We start from the raw sequence: 13,946 nt of genomic DNA, 5'->3' as shown, positions 1-13,946 counted from the left end.
TGGAGCCTTCGCATAGACATTATCTTGCACTTGGCCACGATAAAAATATAAACGTTTTAAATGAAATATCCTAACTGCGAACAAAAAATTGTAACAGCATTGTTAGATTTTAACTGTCCAATGTTGAAAAACAGTAGCTTAATATTAAATAATGGGTTTTCAAAAGAATAGGGCTGAAATTCGATATCTGTCAAACTAAGTTGTTAAACCATTTTTTTTATCAGTTGAAAGTCTGAAATTTACGAAAATGTATCACTCACCTATCGCACAACGCATAATGGATGATTGGAGATTATGGCTTGCATAATCGTCGAACTTCGCAAGCAATTGGCAAAGTTGTGAAGAAATTTGAAGAAACTGGATTGGTAACAGATATGAAGGCCTATGCATCATCGTTTCGCTCGTACCACTGAAAATATCGCTGCTCTAAGTGAAAATGTTGTTGAAGCCCCAATGTTGTTGAAGCCCCAATGCCTTCATTGCAACAAAAACTTGAATCTTAAAATTTACTCCAAAACACTCTCGGAGAAGTTTGAATTAAAAGAGTTTAAATAATTTTGTTAATAATTGTAACAAATAAATTAGGGTTTAAATGCACTTCTTTTTGTCAACACCTCTTTAAATAAACTAACAAATCTTTACTGTACTGACCACTTTATATAACTAATTATGTTGTTTAAACAATGCACCTATTCCAACAAATTTCATATTTCTGAAATGTTTCATTTTCAAAAAACTAAATATTTCTATTATGTATGCAACTCCAGGCCCACCTTCATGTCTATGATTATTACCTTTCAAGGCTTGAAATATATATATGTATGGTTTGGTTAAGAAAAATCTGTTTAATTTTGATGGCAACATTTCATTTCATTAAAAATAAAGGAACTTCCAAACAAAAATAAGCGAAAGGCAAACACAAGAATTGTAAACAAAAACAACAAACAATCCGAAAATTGTATCTCATCATGTAACAAACAACTTCACTTCACATCACATCGGCAACAGTGCAGCCTCATTAGAAGAATTTTTATTTAACTCAATTATCAAACCAAAAACAAGAGTAAAACATCAAAAAATTCAAACATGAAAACGTGTACACCTACTTAATTAAGCTCGAGAGGAAAATCAGACACCCTCTTTAAGTGTTACTGTTTTTTTCCTTTTAGCTTTTATCAGAGAAAATTATATACATAAGTACATAGGCATGATTACCTACATTAAAACATTTATATAGGTACAATACATACCTCCCAAATTAGGCGAAAATCTTGTTGTTCCACACGCAGCAACTCACAAGTTGTTTTCGTAACGACCGTACTATCTCGTGGTAAATCGTGCAAAATTGATTCGCCAAATGTAGCTCCAACGCCGAGATTACATAATGTAACTGGTGTCTAAAATGATAAGAGAAGACAAAAAGACATTAAAGGAAATTATTTTGTTTTGGATGTTGGTTATGTTTTTCTTTTTTAAAGTTTTATATAAGGGTTCGAGGCATTTTTATACAGGTTTTAGCATGGAATTCAGTTTTGTTCTACATATCTGAGTATCGTTAAAATGTTCAAAAGTTCTATTTAACTTTTCTATATTCATTCACAAGGTTCAAAAAGTTCAGATTGTTATTCTTTAATAGTACTTTTTCATACAGGGTGACACAAAAGGAATATAATATATAATGTGAAAAATTAACATCATTTTTCACTTAAATTCTATTTGAAAAAATTTGTATGGATTTGCAGCAATGAAATTCAATGCCAATTGGAAAAATTAAGGTGTATTGCATAGTTAAAATCGTAAAATTGAACAAATTTAAATTTGATCGCAAGCCAAATAATTACAGTTTAAATATTCGATACGTAGTATTTTTAGAAAAAAAAATAAGCAATTTTTATAAATAAAATTTTCCCCACTATCATTTCATTACTTTTTCGAGTCCAATACTAAATTTTTGAAATACATATTCTTTATGATTATTATTTTTCTTAGAAATTTGTCATTAATGACTTTAATTTTAAATTTAAGTAGGAACAACAAAATTTAAATGAATTTAAATTTAATGAAAGCAGCAGCATTACAAAAATAAGCTCATCAAAAAAAGGAAATTAAACGTAGAGAAAAGTCAGTGTTAAGTAAATGGATTTTAACGGGGACGATAAATTGGCTAAAATTCAATAGAATTTAAAAAAGCTTAAGCAGCTTAAACAAAAATGGATCTTCTTGTTTGCAATATAAAAGTTCTTATAGTATTTAAGTTTAAAGTTCAACGAGTCGACTAAAGCTGCAGTTTTTCGAATTATTAGGTCGAAGTTTTTGAACGGATTAAACAACTTTAAATGTGTATGCAAATTTCTAGCACCAAATATGACATGGATGGAATCTGGTGGATGCAATTAGAAAGGTGAGATATGTACTTTGTCAAATTTCGTAAAAGGGTTTACAAAAAGATCAATCCTTTTCTGTAAAACATAAAGATTTTTACAGGTGCTACCTCCTGTGAGGACTTGAAAATCCTTTAAGAATAATTGATGTCATGAAAAGTGCTACCATCCGATTTTTTTTTAAAACAGTAAGAGATTTTTCTAAAAACTGGATTAGAGTAGAGAAAGTAAATTTTAAGACTAAATATTATTCATTATTTGGTTTAGCATTCACTTTACTAACACACATTTTTAGTAATTGGTAAAACTTTCTCAAACTTTAGGAAATACATATATCATAAAGAGTCAAAGGATTTTACTTAATAGATAGAGTGTGGATCAAAAGTACAACATGGGAGAAATTTTCTTAGGTGATTATTGATTAATGACAGTCAAAATAATCGGATTTGATCTCTGTAAGGTGAAAGTCAAATTTATAGCTAGAAAGCTGTCACAACAAAAATTCGAAAGTCATTTTTAAACAATATTGTCGTTAGAGCTACCAGATGCTTACACATACGGAAGGAAAATTGTATTAGTTACATTTTTGTGGCCGACAAAGGTTTCGACATTCAAAAAAATACCACAAAAGAAAGAATGTTGATAAAACACAGCCAATTTGAAACTATTATTTACATTTTTATTGGAATCATTTGAAAATTTCACCATAGCAACAATTAAAAAATTGTGACAATTCTAACCCGAAATTGTTAAATCGAATTGAATTGAGTTGAATCATCTTACACAGACGGGAAGCTAAGCCATAGTCAATGTGATAATCACTTATCATCTTAGCCGATTCCACTCCAGATATTGAAACAGAAAAACTGCCAAATTATGATTTTAATAATTGGTAACAACACTATTTTGTATAAAATAATATAAATTTTAAGTTGGTATTTGTGTCGTTATCCAGGGGTTGAATCGGCTAAGGTGATAATTGACTATCATATTTTTGATGGTCAAATTGACTTTCATTTTCATTCCTGTGTAAGATGATTCAACTCGATTCAATTCGATTGAACAATTTCAGTTTAGAATTGTCAAAAATCATTGTTGCCGTGGTAAACTTTTGAATTGATTTCTACAAAATATCCTAATTAAAATTAGCTATGATTTAATAACATTCTTACTTTTCTTGTGATTCTTCGAATGTCGTAAGCTTTGTTGGCCACAAGAATTTTGTTTAACTAAAAAAGGTAAAACTTACAATACAAAATATCTTTACAGTCACAGTTCGTGAAAATTAACAAAGCAAATACTCTTAAAGGGACCTATTAATTGGAAATTCAAGCTGTTGACTGGACTTTTTTATCCACTACTCTTGTAAGAATAACTGTACAGATGTCATTTGGATCTAGCAAATTGTTAAACTTAAAGTACTTTCTCCGTGATTTTAAATTTTGCAATTTGTTAAGAGATAGTAAGATGTTAAAATCGTTTTAAATTAGGTAAACCATCTTTAAAGCTAACTAAATTGCTAAAAACAGCTTAACCATTTTACTCAGTCATCAAAAATTGTGCTCCATTGATTCAAATAATTATATCTTATGCTGACTATTGTTTATAAAATTCATTAAATGCCATTTTTTTCATAGAATCAACAACAAGAAATTACGCAAAATTAAAATTCAAGATTTTTCTTTGAAAAATCGAATCGCTTTCTTTTTATCAGTGTGATAATAAAACGTATAAAAGTTGGTATTTTATCATATGGGTATAATAAATATTGTTGTTATTTAGGTAATTTTGAACAATATTTTACAAAACACGAAAACCTACAAAAGCAACAAAAAACTGATATGAAATGATTCTCGACTCAAATATTAGGAGAACAAGGAAGGATATTGACTTCAAAATCAAAGTCTTAGACAAATCGGCAGACGGAATGAAAAATTCTTTGTGTGGATCACATCCCAACCCTTTTTTATAAAATAGAATCTACTGGACGTCCGTATCATTATTTTTTTGAATCCATAATAATTAAAATTGCGTTAGTTTCTTTTTTTTTCTAAGCAATATAAAATATAAATGGTTTCGGTATTGTGAATTGAGAAATTTAAGGCTATTCCCTTATGTATAAAAGAGATATTTGACTTAAAAATGATGAACGCCTATTGTTGAAGAAGTTTTAAATCTAGAAAATATGCATTTTTCGGTATTTAATAAGTAAAAGTTAGTAGTAAAATTAACTATTTGAACAATTCGCTTTGAATTGATGAACTGTATTATTGGTAAAATGTATTTATTTATGTGTTGAAAATGCACTTTTCTTATATATTATATATAATATTTTGTTTTTACTTTGAAATAAGAAAACTTTGTTATGGAATAATAATTTTCTCTACAAACTAAATTTTAATTGTTCGCAATATTAGGGAGTCAAACTGACTTCCATGTAGAATCAGGGCAGCTAAGGTAAAAGCAGAACTGTAATCGGGCAAAAAGAAGTGCTTACTTGCACCTCCACGTGGGGGCTCCTGGATAGCAAGTGGAGAAATCAGTGCAGCTCGATGACGAATGATATTGTGCAATTAATAATAATTGAAAGAGGCACCGCAGAAAACTGCACTGATAAAATTCTCAATCTTGCTAGCGAACGAAAGAAGCTACGGCTAACTTCCTTCTTAAAATTAGATTTTTCGAAAGATGTTAAGAACCTTGACCATCGTCCTTCTCCTGGGTAAGGGTCTGACTTACTGATAAAAGAAATAGACCGAATCAGTAAATATACAAATCGATTGACAAAGAGAGCAACGATATTTAAAAGATTAAAAAAGTCTGAAGTCTGGAATCCAAAAATTATTTTTATGAATAATGTATATTGTAGCATTTCGCAAAACAAGAGAGAGTAACTCTATGTGTAAATCATTTTGGTAAATTTTAAAAACTAGTGTCAAAACTTGTCGTCAAATTATGGCTAACCGCTAGCCGTTGGCGTTGTAAGTGCTTATTGTTTCCTGTTCGCAATATCCCTTAATTTTATCCAACAAACTTATAAACAATTTGTATTTTCGATGTTCAATCCCACAGATGGTACCTGAGTCATCGCTTGGGCAAGAACTTAAAACAAAAATTAGTTATTAAGTTTTCGCAACGTCAAGGTCAATGTCAAATTTAAATATTTTTATTTCATGATTTCTACATTACATATATCAATACAAATATGAATATTGGTAAAGAAAAGATTCACTTTCTTATAAATATGTAAATGATTCCTGATGTTATTTGTTTTACGATCAGTTGTTGCTTATGGCTTGAATTAAAACAAAAATCATGCAACACATATATTTGCAGCAATAAAAAATTATGTCATTAATATGACTTATAAATTGTGTTGGTTTTATGACTGTAAATAAGCTCGTTATTATTATTCACAAATAAAAGTACCAGTGAACTTATAATAACTACATACTGCAATATTCATTTAAGAGCCATGAAAATACATTCGGAAGTTCGTTCAATTAAGGCAATTGAAAAGTGCTACAAGTTAAGTAATAGTAACATTAATTTTTATTTTACATGACATTTATACACTCGAAGTCATTTACATGAAACTAATTTACCTTTAGAGTTTTTTTATAGACTAAATTCTATCTTTCTAAAATTAGATTCGTCTAATGTAAGCACATTTTTTGACTTTTTGATTTTGAAGAAGAAGATTGCTTAGAAATGCACTTCACTCAAGTGAAAATAAAAGTATTGTAAAGTTAAAATGAAAAAAAAAGAGGCTGGGATGCGAACCACACTGATAACTTATAACTTTCCATCCCGTCTGTCGATTTGTCTTGCTTAAAAGTTTGTCTATATGTACTCGTATCAATTTTTACCAAATTTGCGAACTATTATGTTTAGATTTTAATTTTGTATGAAAAAACGGACTGTTTGAATTTATATACAAATTACTGAATATCGAAAACAATATTTTTTGTGAAATAAAATAAGTTTGAAGCCAATATTTTTAATTTTTGAAAAGCTATTTGAGTCGAAAGTAAATTTTTAAGAAGTTTAAGTGTTGTTTTTTAGTACTGTTTTGTTTTAGAGTTTTATTTTTTGTAAAAAAAACTGTCAATTCAATTTTTTTTTGATTTTACTTAATGTTGACAATAATATTTTTTTTTTAAATTAAAAAATGCCAATATCTACAATTTTTGAAAAGATATTTGAGTCGAAAATCAATTTTTATCATCTTTTATACATTTTTTTTTAAGTTTTTATTTTTTGTAAGAAATCTGTCAATTCGATTTTTCTCAAAATTTGTCCTAATGTTGAAAATAATATTTTTTATAAATAAAAAATAGTTAGAAGCTACTATCTCAAATTTTTGAAAAGATATTTGAGTCGAAAATCATTTTTTTCCATTTTTGTTAGGTTTTTATTTTTTATAAAAAAAAAAACTGTCAATTCGGTTTTTCTCAACATTTTTCAGAATGTCGGGAACAATATTTCTTATAAGATGAAATAAGTTTGAAGCCTAAATTTCAAGTTTTTGATGATGTTTGAATCGATATTCAATTTTTACCAGCTTTGAGTAATGTTTTTTCAGGTTTTTATTTTTTATAAAAAAAACTGTGAATTCGATTTTTTCCAAAATTTTATCAGATGTCAACAACATTATTCTCCGTTGCACAAAATTGTTTTGGAGATGAAATCATATTTTAATGGTAAAATTTTGGAGGTGACACATTTTTTTTCCAGTTTTTTTTTGATTTATAACAAAAAAAAGGTTTAATGGATTTTTTACAAAACTATACTTCTTTGATGTTTCTAAAAATCTTTTATTTCGACTTAAGGGACCTTAAAACGTCAAGAAATGTCAAAATTTTCAATTTGACAAATCGGACCCATTACAATAACTTCCTATGGGAAGTTAAAAACTACTGAATATGGAAAAAAATATTTTGTGAAATAAAAACAAGTTTGAAGACAATATTTTTAATTCTTAAAAGCTCTTTGAGTCGTACGTACATTTTTACCAAGTTTTAGTATTGTTTTTTTTTTTTTTTTTTTTTTTTTTGAGCACAACCTCAAGGCTCGTAGTGTATCTTCCATCATATAAGGTCAATCTTCTACAAACAGCTTTTATTATTTGTTTCGGAAGCTTACTTCTGAGAATAAAAATAAAAATACGAATTCGAATGTTCTGTTAGTATGGATGTGGACTTGAACTACTGCTGTACTGGCGGCGGAGATGAATAAGCGGAATTGTTCAATGTGCATATAATGATGAAAAACGACTTGCTACTTTTTATTACAATAAAAATGTTCTCTCAGCAAGGTTAATCCATACATCCGTGAGATAAAAAAAAATCGTTTATACCAAATTTTTAAACGAAATAAAAATGTTGTTCAAAGTAACCGTAAACAAAACTTTTATGCATTAAAGATCTCTGGCAGCAAAGTTTGTGAATTCCCTTCCACTTTATCAGAAGTTCTAAAATAGTTCTCAATTATTGTTGTTTGTTTTTTTCTTCATCTTTTATTTTTCTTCTTTAAACAAACATTTACATGACTGTATGTAATCAGCTTAGAATTACCTACTGGGAGTTAATTAATTAAAAATTCACGAGTTAATTATGTATAATGTTAGTTTGTTATAAATATAAAGTACAGTTTGTGTAAAGTCTCACACAATGAACTGAATAAACGTTTGTTTCTAGGACTATTATGTATATGCTACGCATTCAAAATCTAGGGCAGGTTTACAGTTGTAAAAGTCGAATGGCATAGGAATATGTGGTCCGGAATTTATACCATTTATACCTACCTACATTCAAAACAGTCATAAATCTTCACACACTATTGTTATACTTGTTTTTGTTTATGTTTTATAAATTGAAAGTTTACCAATGACTCATACTCAGTTAATTAAGCAAACTTTTACTGAAAAGAATTATTTTAATGGTATGATATGACCTTGTTTAAGTTTCTGCCTTGCAAATGAACGAGTAGGTTTAACTTATAAATTATTACCTTCTGTACAGTGAGCTATTCTCTAGAGAAAGGGACACTCATTATTATAAATAAATGCTTTAGAGAGTGTTATGTAATGTCTACATAAATATATGTGAATTATAATTTGTTGTTTGAATGATGGACTGGACTGAACTGAACAGGTGGTAAGGGGAGAAGAGATTAACATAATATTTATTATTAATTAATAAAAAATAATTTCGTTTTTCAATTCAATGTGGTATCCATCCGAAAGAATATCCAAGGCACACCTTTTTAAAGGGAATACTGTAACACCTTGCATTCGGACTCTAATTGAAAGGCCACCAAGTCAAAGGGAGTGTCTTCAATTAAAAGGTTTCCTACAGCTTAAATTAATATTTTTACTTGTAATACTGACATGAATTTGATAATGTATATTTTTAAAAGATAATTCAATTAATTGTTTTATTGAAACAGTGTGGTTTACTCATATTTTAAAATAGAATTTAGAGGAATTAATTACTTAATAATATTAAGAGAAATTAAATGATTAGTTATTAATATTAAGCAGTTTCTTTCACACTGACAGAATTTGACGAAAGTTAGTGTCATGACCCTTCAATTTCATTAACTTAGCTGTGCAGTATGGGATATTTAGGGCAGTTTGGGCCAATTGCAACATCTGAGGCCCGGAAACTCCGCATGTTATTATTGAGAAGCCAAAGTATCTAAAGAGTGGCAATTTTGTACAGATTGTTGAGTGTTGCATAATTTGACCATCTACTTACTTCGAAAATGGGACTCAGAATAACGTTGCGGTCAACCGGTGTCCCAGACTCATGCTAACCGATATTTTGTTGTTACTGATATTGAAAAGATCTCAAATTTGGAAATCGTGTTAAAAGTCGTATTGGCGACGATAATTATTAACTTAGTATAAAAAGTTATTGTTATTTAAATTACATTACAAAAAAATAAAACCTAAAAAACCTCACTATAAGTTGGTAAAAATGAATTTTCGAATCAGATATCTTTTCAAACATTTGAGATATTGGCTTCAAATTAGTTTTATCTTATAAGCTTAAACTTTATCTTATTCAAAGCATTGTTGTCAACATTCCGTTCAATTTTGACAAAAATCAAATTGACAGTTTTTTTTTTACAAAAAAAAATAAAAATTAAAAAAAAAACAGTACTAAAACTTGGTAAAAATTTACTTTCGACTAAAATATCTTGCCGGCAAGCGCACGTAGCGAAACAAGAGCCATATAAAATGTCGCTGCACAGAAGGACCAGAGCTGCTCGCGAGCTCTACGAGCAGAAGAGGAGAGAGGAACACCGGCTTCTTAGGTGAAAAAAAGTGAATATGAGAATCGCGCGATCGAGGAGATAGAGAGATGTCACAACAGGAATGAGGTGCGTAAATTTTACCAAAAGGTACAAAAAAAAAGTCCCAAGGGTACCAGCCACGAACCGAAGCCTATGAGTGATGAGGAGAACATCGTAGTAAAACTGCAGTCTATGGTGAGAACATGGAAAGACCACTTCTCCAAATTATATAAGGGCGATGACGAACCGAGTTCCGCTGTAAGGGCACCACCTCGACGAAGTGAAGATAGCTATATTTAAATTATTACCAAAAAAAGCTGCTGGAGCTGACTTCATCGCTTTTGAACTATTTAAAGCAGCAACTCATCTGCAAAATATGATCGGAAGAAAGCATGTCCGATGAGTGGAATCGCAGAATAGTTTGCCCGATACATAAAAAAGGAGACCCTCTAAATTGTGCCAACTACAGAAGCATCAGCCTCCTAAACATAGCATACAAGATCCTCCTTCCGTATTATGTGAACGTGTTGAAGCCGTTCGTCAACAACCTAATATGTCCTTATCAGTGTGACTTCATACCAGAAAAGTCCACTATCAACCAAATATTCACACTACGGTCAAATATTCGGATACGCAGATGATATTGACATAATTGGAAGATCAAAGCGTGAAGTCAGTAGAGCGTTTTTGATCATTGCGACGGAAGAGAGAAAGATGGGTTAGTGGTCAATGAGGGAAACAACTTCGAAGTAGTTAAGGACTTTGTCTACCTAGGCCCCGTTATAAACACAGAAAACGACACCAGCGCTGAAATGAAACGAAGAATAACTCTTACAAATCGCTGAGGCCTGGGCCCTGCCAAAGAAAGATGAGAGCGTCTTACGAGTAGCATGCTTCGAGAGAAAAATTCTTTGGGTGATTTTTGGTCCCGTATGCATAGAAAGAGAATAGAGGGGACAATATAATGACGAACTGTACGGGCTGTACAGCGACACTGACCTATTAAGTAGAATTTAAGTCATACGGCTTTGATGGCTAGGTCATGTAGATCGAATGGACATCAACGCTCCAGCCCGGAAGGTCTTCGAATCAAATGCGGAGGGACGGCGCAGTAGAGGAAGACAGGTGACTCAGGTGGCGCACGCAGTTGGGTGAAGACCTCAACCAACTTGGCTTGCGAAACTGGAGAGCTAGCTAGGGACCGAGCTGGCTGGAGACTCATGTTGGTTGAGGCCCTGGTCCACCCCGGGCTGTAGCGCCATCTTAAGTAAGTAAGTAAAATATCATTTCAAAAATCATAAAATATTGGCTTCAAAGTAATTTTATCTCACACTAAATATTGTTTTTGAAATTCAGATTTTTTATAAAATCCAACAGTCTGTTTTTTTCATAAAAAAGTAGAAGCAAAAAAAAGGAGATTGGGTTTCGACTATAAATCTCTTTAACAAAAACAGATTTTTAAATCAAACTATTTCATCATACACAAAATATTGTCGGTTATTTTGAATTTTTGTTTGAAATTTTGTTTAGCAAAACTAATCGGCAGACGTAATGGGAAGCTGTCAGTGTTGGTCGCATCTCAGCCTATTTTTTGGTATCTGCGATTTGAAATGTTTTCTTCTACTAATACAGCCATAAGCATCGAAAAATTACAATTCAATAATTTTAATGAATTTTTTAAAAGAATTTTTTTTTAAAGTACTAGGAGTCCTTTTTACCTTCAGTCTTATTATTAAGGTATTTGAATTATTGGAATGTGCGGTGTTGTTGGAGAATACACAATACAAAAATTCGACACGTGAGGTTTTTCGCTGGCCATTTTTAATGAATTTCGTGTGTTTTTTTATCATTCATGATTTTTTCAAAAATTTGCAATCAAGTTTTATGGGGACAACATTTTGAACTCTTTTTTTTCAAACATTAAACCATCAAATCTACTTCACCTTCCTAAAAGATTTATTGGTAAAAATATACGATTTCTCCTTGATTGAAAAATTAAAGCAATTTAAAAAATCAATGTGGTTAACAATTTTATAAAAACGTTTTATGGCAAGAAACTTTTTCTGTGTAAGTTACCAATTATCAACTTAGTTCTTTTTAGTCAAAGGATATTCTCCGCACTAGATTTCCCTTGATTGCGAATGAAAATGTAATCGCGAAACCAATAGAGTTCCTTTGATTACAGAAATGTACCTTTGTAAGCTTTATACCTACCAAGTCAAAGCATAATAATGAGGCTTATAATTGCAAGTTCAATTTCCTCTAAAAACTTTCCCGTATCCGGATTGTTATTATGATGCTTCAAATTAATTGGTATATCGTTAACGAATGAAGAAATTTTTGATTATAATTTGGTTGTCATTTTATATTATTGATTGAACGTTATGTGGGTGAAATTTATTCTGAGAAGATGATGTTCCACTTCAACGAAACAGAAAATTTATCATGGGAATACAATTTTCCGGAGGAAACACAAAAAAATAAAAAAAATTCTCTTTAACCCACATAGGACCCAATTATAAAATAAAATTGGTATTGTAATGTTCTACAATGTACATATGTCATTTTGTAATGAAAATGATTCGTAGGAATAATACATGTAGAACTAACCTTCAAATCACTAAGTTCATGAGGTTGGAGATTTATGTGTCACTCAAAAAAGTATGTCCCCAACTTTTGACACTGAAATAATATTGTTTATATTGTACCATTGCGTGACACTTAATGTTTAAACTTACAAGACTTATCATTTGAAAGTTATTTTATTTATACAGATCTATATGTACATATATTAGAGTTGTTGGATGCAATTTTAATTTTAATTTAAGAACATGTTTTTTTGTTAATTGAAAATTTTAATAACGTTCAAAATGTAAGTATTTATAACATAAATTGACATACGGAATTAATTTACATACATCAATATTTTTGGTTTTATTTTTCTAGGATTAAGATAAAATTCAATTTAAAATTGAAAAGTGCACATATTTACATATAATTATAGTACTTCTGGTGTTTGATTTGTTTTCCAGTAATTAGATGATTATTTATTTATTTCTAAAGCTTAAATTTTAATTGCAAATAAATTACAAATTGTTTGTTTATCAAATTGGCTTTTTGAAATTAGCGTGAATGGATTATGTTCATAAACAAAAAAAAGGAATATTTAATGGTTTTCAACATTTTATAATTAACTTTACCATCGCTGATTGACACAATATTTTCAAAAAACAGAAATAAATAATTAATGTTTTAAATAGTTTACTTTATATTGGTTTGAATTTTATAGGCGTACATGTTTTGGGTTTTCATTGGAAACAAATTTAATTAGGAAATAAAGATAACCTAATTATAATTATAGAATCAAATAAATCAGAAAATTCCAAGGATTACAGAGCACAACTTTATTCGTAGAAAATTATTAAAACCAAATTAAAATAAAAATTTTATGTAGTTGTATTGTGACTTGTTAAGCGCACTCAATTGGTTAAACCTTATGTTGGTATTAAATCGGTAACAATACGGATCGGATCATCCCTAACCGACACAGGATGATTAAAATCCACCAAACCTCCCTTCCTTCCCAATCATTACAAATATAATCTTCCAATTCCAATTTACCTTCTTTTCTTTATTTATTTTCCCGTAAAATGATTCCCTCACACTGAAACCAATGCGATAAAGATGTGGATAGGGATGGGGAGATATTTCATTTACAATAAATCTTCTATTTTCGAATGATATTATATCTTGTTCAGCACCGCAAAACCTACCCTCTACCATTTCTGTCAAACAATCACAATCACAGTCACAACAGAAATAATATTCGACTTTCCTTTTGATTCTCATCACAATGGATGCGATGCTGCTGCGACAATCTGTGCTGAAGCTGTGAGATACTTTAATATAAGTATACGAAGAAGAAGCCGAGTGCGCTATTATTAAATTCAACATGAACTTTTCAATTAATTTAATGTATCGAATGTCTTTTGATATCAACAATGATCCGATTAGAAATTCGTCGTCGAATTGCAACGGAAGCATTTTCTTAGAGTGAAGCGAGCTAGAGTCTTGAAAGAATAAAAAAAAGAATGCACGAAGATGCAGCTAGCAACCTGTGTTGAGATAGATACTGTGGGATTGTGGTGGCAAAGACCTTGTAATTCGATGCGTTCGTCGTCGTTGCTGTTGTCCGCCCCTAGCATGAATATTCATCAGTCAAACTAGCGGTCTACCGGAATAGAAACGGCAACTTTACAGATA

The 13,946-nt window shown here is 30.2% G+C and overlaps 1 protein-coding gene across 5 annotated transcripts in view; it reads right to left on the bottom strand.

Annotated features, from left to right (window-relative positions):
* The window catches only part of LOC129952461 (rap guanine nucleotide exchange factor 4), a 225,633-nt gene that overhangs the window by 72,585 nt on the left and 139,102 nt on the right, over positions 1–13,946 (bottom strand). For all 5 annotated transcript variants that reach the window (XM_056065049.1, XM_056065047.1, XM_056065048.1 and 2 more), the window contains one exon: positions 1,251–1,397. In XM_056065049.1, the coding sequence (XP_055921024.1) occupies positions 1,251–1,397 (147 nt within the window). The remainder of the gene's footprint in view (positions 1–1,250; positions 1,398–13,946) is intronic.

This window comes from Eupeodes corollae, chromosome 3 (assembly GCF_945859685.1).
Source record: "Eupeodes corollae chromosome 3, idEupCoro1.1, whole genome shotgun sequence".
In the NCBI taxonomy this organism is placed as follows: Eukaryota; Metazoa; Arthropoda; class Insecta; order Diptera; family Syrphidae; genus Eupeodes; species Eupeodes corollae.
This window is presented reverse-complemented; position numbering and strand designations above follow the sequence as displayed.